Here is a 6000-nt window from a genome sequence, read left to right as displayed (position 1 = left end):
GCCAGGCCGGCGGGCGGCGGCAGTAGCTGCTGCAGCCGCAGGATCAGCCTCTGAGAGTGGGCCGGAGGGCGGGCGCCGCTGCTGCCTCTGCCGCGGTGATGGCCCAGTGTGTACAATCAGTGCAGGAGCTCATCCCGGACTCCTTCGTCCCCTGTATCGCCGCGCTGTGTAGCGACGAAGCCGAGCGGCTCACTCGTCTCAATCACCTTAGCTTCGCGGAGTTGCTTAAGCCCTTCTCTCGCCTCACTTCTGAGGGTATGTGGTCTCCCCTTTTCACTGAGCTCCCGCAAAGCTGGGGGCGGGCAGGGAAGAGAAAGGCGGTGTTTACATCCCGGAGCCGGTAGAGTGGCGTTGGGCTTGGGCCCCGCTGTGTCTCCGGTGGCCGCAGGAGGAGGGGCCGTGAGGTGGTCAAGACATCATGGTCCTAACCTCCAGTTTTTCTAGGCACTTCCCCGACCAGCCACACTGTTAGGTAATTAAAAATGTGAGTCCCAGAGAAGGGCATTGAGACTGTTCTCAGCCGCCACAGGGAGGGAATTAGGAAGTTGCAAGGCAGGGCAGGGTAAGAAGATGCTCCCTGTTAGACCGATTAGGTCTTAGGGGGAAGACGACGAATCATTTTCCCCTGGGAGTTAAACCGGGCTTTCAAAGTTGTCTTGAGTATTATATTCTTTAGCAGTGAGGTGCATCCCCTTCAACCGTTCTGTTCAGTTATTTTACTTTTTTATTTTGAGAATTCAAACGTTTCCTTAGGTATCCAGTATTTTACTTAATCTCTCAAGAAAATAAAAAGAATTATAAAATTAATGAAACTTGCAGCAGCCTTTTTTTTGCCTAATGGACGAGGAAATAAGGACAAGTTGTAGTTAATTTAATCGAGATAGTTGGAGTTATGATTTATAGGGATGGAAAAGTCCTGAATTTTTTTTTTTCAGTTAAAAGTTTAATCAACGGGAGAAATATCTTTTATAGAAGAGCTGCCTGTTTTCTCCAGCTTTAGATTCGTTATTAGGGAAAAGTAAGTGTAATAATAGTCAAGTGTGGTTTAACCAATATCTTTACCTGTACTCTGCAAACAGAACATAGCAAAGTATAGGGAAAGTTCTGTGTTAAGAACTTTAAAATAAAAAGGTTCTATAATAAAGCTGTGTCAAGCCAACGACCATGGTTTTTTGGTTATGACTTCACACAAAAAAATGCTGTGCCATAAATCTATTTATTTACATGACACACGTGTGTATTCTTTGGGAGAATATCTCCATTATAAGTTTGCTTTTGTATTTATTTATTTTTTTAACTAAATTTATTTATTTATCTTTGGCTGTGTCGGGTCTTCGTTGCTGTGCACGGGCTTTCTCCAGTTGCGGCGAGCAGGGCCTACTCTTCGTTGCAGTGGGCCGGCTTCTCATTGCCGTGGCTTCTCTTGTAGAGCACGGGCTCTAGGCGTGTGGGCTTCAGTAGTTGTGGCTCGTGGGTTCAGTAGTTGTGGCTCACGGGCTCTAGAGGGCAGGCTGAGTGGTTTTGGCGCACGGACTTAGTTGCTTCGCGGCATGTGGGATCTTCCTGAGCCAGGGCTTGAACCCGTGTCCCTTTGCATTGGCAGGCGGATTCTTAACCACTGCGCCACCAGGGAAGCCCTCATTTTTGTATTTAAAGGAGAGAGAGAGAGAGCTATCCAATTAAAAAAAGATTGGGAACTCTTGGATTTTCTTCAGCATGTACTTTAGCCATCCATCTTATCTCTTTCAGTATTGTCCTAAGTCAAAAACAATAAAGCGCGCTACATTCTCAAATTCTTAAAAAAGACAAAACAGTGCGTTTGATATTGAGCTGTGTGCTCTTTTCTGCTTTGTTAATAAAGAATAATAATGCTAACACCTATACCTACTTAGGTAGCATTTGTCTTTGAGTCCTCCTTGAGTCCTATTAGGTAGATACCGTTAATACCATTTTAAATTTGAGGACGTTGAGGCCCAGAGATGTTAACTTGTCCAGTCTTACAGGTGGGAAAGATTTAAAAACAGGCAATTTGATTCAAGACAAGGTGTTCTTAATCAAGTCATCTTATCTGCTGGTAATATTTAGAATCACCTATTCACACAAGGGAGCAGTGCTGTCCAGTAGTAAAATAATGTGAATCACGTGTATAACTTTTATTTAGTAGTCACATTTAAAAAGGTGAAAAGAAATGGGTGAAAGCAGTTGAAGTAATATCTTATTTAACCCAGTATTTCCAAAATGTTGCCATTTCAACATGTAGTAAATATACAAAAATCTTAATGAGATATTTTGCATTTTTTTTATTGCTAAGTCTTTGAAACTTGGTGTGCATTTTACACTTATATTACATCTCAGTTTGGACTAGATATGTTTCAGGTACTCAGTAGACACATGTGGCTGGTGCCTCCTGTATTGGACAGTGCAGTGAATAGAGGCTGAAATCAGTACTCTGCTTTCCTTGTGTAGACTGCAAAAGATTTAGGGAAGGAGTATAATGAGTTGGACTTTAATAGGTCGATGGTTGGTGGAAAAGAAGAGGATGGGCATTCGAGGACAGGGATGAGGTTAAAATGGTATGGGCAAAGGTATAAATTATGATTCAATGGCTGGGGGGAACAGTGGGAGAAGTCCCTATTGAGTACAGGATAGTAAGGGAAAATACCTAGATAAAGAAGGATCTTGAATTCTAGGAAAGGAATTTTTGATTTCATATCTAATGGTAAATATGTGGCACTCACAGATTTCTTAAGCGAGGGTATGGAGTTTTGGGGGAGTTGGTGTGGTTTATAAGCAATGGAGTTTAAAAAAATTTTTTAGTACAGTAAAGTTTTGTGTGCTACGTAAAAACAAAAGATATCATTATTTTATTTTTCAAAATATGTTCTGTAGTACACCAGTTGTATGTTTCCTGGAAAAATTTTGTGGTCAAATAAGTTTGCTTAATATAGCATGTGTTTGAGAGAATTAGTGTCTTTCAGCATATGGAGAGTTCTGGGAACACCTGCTGTAAAGAGACCTTTTAAAAACTTAATCCAGTATTTCCCAAATTTATTTGAACATGGAGTTGATTTTTCAGACAGCTATCTTGAGCAATCAGTAATCCATGGGCGGCACAGTGGGGAATGTTGCTTCATAGTACAGTATTCAAGAAACTATATATGGTAGTCTACAAAAGTAAGGTAATGGTAGAGCTGAATTTCACCCTGAAATTGAGATGTTATATGATACATAACATCACCTTTTGTGACATTATAGTCTTAAGCCTTAATATAATTATTTAATTCTGAACCTTTGGATTTTTTGTGTGTGATTTAAGAGCATTTCTCAGTTATTCTTAGCTTTTGCCTTTCTCTTTATTAAGTTGGTTTTGTGCTACTCCAGTGTATTACTTATTTATTGTTGTGTAACAAATTACCCCCAAACTTAGCACCTTAAAACAAAAGCATTTAGTATATCTCAGTTTCTCAGGAATCTGGGAGTGGCTTAGCTGGACATTTCTCTCTTGAGGTTACAGTGGACCTGTTAGCAGGGACTGTGGTCATCTAGGGCTGGAGGATCCGCTTCCAAGCTCGCTCATGTGGTTGTTGGCAAGTCTCACTTCCTCACTGGATGCTGGCCTGAGACCTCAGTTCTCTGCCATGTGGGCTTCTCCATAGGTTCCCTGAGTGTCCCCATGACATAGCAGTTAGCTTATCCCGGAGGGAGTGATCAGAACCCAAGATGGAGGCTGAACCCTTTTTTTTTAAATATAAATTTTTAAATTTATTTATTAATTTATTTATGGCTGCATTGTGTCTTCGTTGCTGCACACGGGCTTTCTTTAGTTGGGTCAAGTGGGGGCCACTCTTCGTTGCGGTGCATGGGCTTCTTATTGCGGTGGCTTCTCTTGTTGTAGAGCACAGGCTCTAGGCGCGTGGGCTTCAGTACTTGTGGCACACGGGCTCAGTAGTTGTGGTACATGGGCTCAGTAGTTGTGGCTTGCAGGCTCTGTAGTTGTGGCGCACGGGCTTAGTTGCTCCGCAGCATATGGGGTCCTCCCGGACCAGGGCTCGAACCCGTGTCCCCTGCACTGGCAGGTGGATTCTTAACCACTGTGCCATCAGGGGAGCCCTGAACTCTTACAACCTTATCTCAGAAGTAGTATACCATTGTTTTTGCTGTGTTCCATTGGTCACACATACCAGTCCTGGGATGTGGGAGGGGACTCCACCAGAGTATATACCAGGAAATAACCGGGATCATTGGGTGCCATTTCAGAGTCTGGCTGCCACACATAATCACTAATTTCTGGATTATTAGTAAGATTACCCAATAACTAATAATGTAATAACTGGTTAACCCGTTCTGAATATAGGGCGCAACTAGAATAACCTTTTTGTGTTAACACTTACGGATACTAGAGTCAATTTAAAATTTTGAAAGAGGTTTGATACACACATGGCTACTTATGTTATTTGACAATTATGGATCAACCCTTCAAGGAAACTACTTGTACAGTACACTCTAAAAATATCAGAAATGTACCATAGTATTTTTGTGTTTTTTGGTCTCTCTGTTTCATAGTTAGACCAGCTGAGAAGTTTCATTAGGGAGAGAGGCCTGCATATGTTTATTTAAATAATTTAGAAAACAATTACAGATGGATGCAGAGAATTCAAGAAACATCCAGGTCCTCATTACCTAGAGCCAATGAATCTTGTCATATTTGCTTTGTATCTTTTCCTTTCCTTTAAAAAGAAACATTATAAATAGAGCTGAATTCACCTTTTTACCCTTCCTCAGTCCCATTTCTTTTCTTCTTTCATCATAGGTAATCATTATAATGGAATTTGCGTGTATACTTTCTGTACATATATTTAGTTTTGCAATACAAGTACACATATTCATGCCACATGTAGTATTTTAAAAAGATTTTTGTTTAATGTCTTTTAATTAAAGATTTAGAAGTCAACAGAACACAGGAAATTTAGGAAGACAGTTTTTAACAGATGTAACTTTATTTAAAATGTAGGCGGGCTTGAGCTTAAAAGTTTGGTATAAAGCATTTTCCATTGGCGAAAATAATGTCAGTTTTTAATGGGTAGGTACCCAAAGTCAGTTTTCCAAAAAGTGCCTCGTATTTGTATATGATCCATGATGTACCTGAAATAGAGTATGTTGTACATGCTGCCTCCATCTTAACTATACAGTCATGTGTCAGGCTTGTGCTGAGTGCTTTACACTTACTGTGTCTTCTAAGAATATCTCACCTAAATCCTTCAAATAACCTTGTGAAGTACGTTACTTTCTTTATATGTTATAGATGAAGAAATTGAGCATGGGAAAGTTTAAAAGTTGTTTAGGGTAACCCAGTTAATTAATAAGTGGTGGGTTGGAATTTCAAATAAAGTCTGACTCCAAAAGTTGGGCCCTTAATCAATACAGTGGACTGCTTCTTATAGTACCATGGCAACTAATCATCTTGTCTTATTATATTTATGAGAAAAAATACGCTCACATTTCCTTCTGTGCACCATGGACACTGTCTTGCTACAGTCGCCTGAGAACCTGTTCCTTGGCCTTGAAGCCCTGAACCACTGGTTATAAATCCCATTGACTGAGCCAAGGTAGAGAGGAGGCAGGAGGTATTGGGTTAGGAGAGGGGATCTGGGCATTGTTTTTTTTTCCCTTTCTTTCTTTTTCATAGACTTTATTTGTTAGAGCAGCTTTAGGTTCACAGCAAGACTGAACAGAAAATACAGAGAGTTCTCATATACCTCCTGTTCCAGCACATGCACAGCCTCCCCCCACTGTCAACATCCGGCACCAGAGCGGCATTGATTTTTATGATACTAGAATAGGGGCTGAGAATGGAGGCATCGCTATCGGAGAAGCAGAGGAAGCCTGCATGCAGCATTTAATTCCCTTTCTTCCCTTTTCCTATTTTCAGTGTTGATACCATAGACCTCACACTGCCGTGGACCAGCCTTAGGGTGAGGTGAGAATTAGACATTTGGTATG

General features: G+C 41.0%; 1 protein-coding gene across 3 annotated transcripts in view; it reads left to right on the top strand.

The window, feature by feature from the left end:
- The window catches only part of TRAPPC8 (trafficking protein particle complex subunit 8), a 92270-nt gene that overhangs the window by 471 nt on the left and 85799 nt on the right, over window positions 1-6000 (top strand). Inside the window, exon 1 of one of the 3 annotated variants that reach the window (XM_007455161.1) lies at window positions 48-255. The exons of 1 other annotated variant lie outside the window; for it this stretch is intronic. In XM_007455161.1, the coding sequence (XP_007455223.1) occupies window positions 99-255 (157 nt within the window). In that variant the 5' untranslated portion in view covers window positions 48-98. Of the gene's footprint in view, window positions 1-47; window positions 256-6000 lie in introns of those variants that run through there. One more of the 3 variants, XM_007455163.1, reaches the window with a different exon arrangement.

This window comes from Lipotes vexillifer, unplaced genomic scaffold, assembly GCF_000442215.2.
Source record: "Lipotes vexillifer unplaced genomic scaffold, Lipotes_vexillifer_v1.1 scaffold90, whole genome shotgun sequence".
NCBI lineage: Eukaryota > Metazoa > Chordata > Mammalia > Artiodactyla > Lipotidae > Lipotes > Lipotes vexillifer.
Note: the sequence above shows the minus strand (reverse complement) of the source record. Positions and strands in the feature narration are given on the sequence as shown.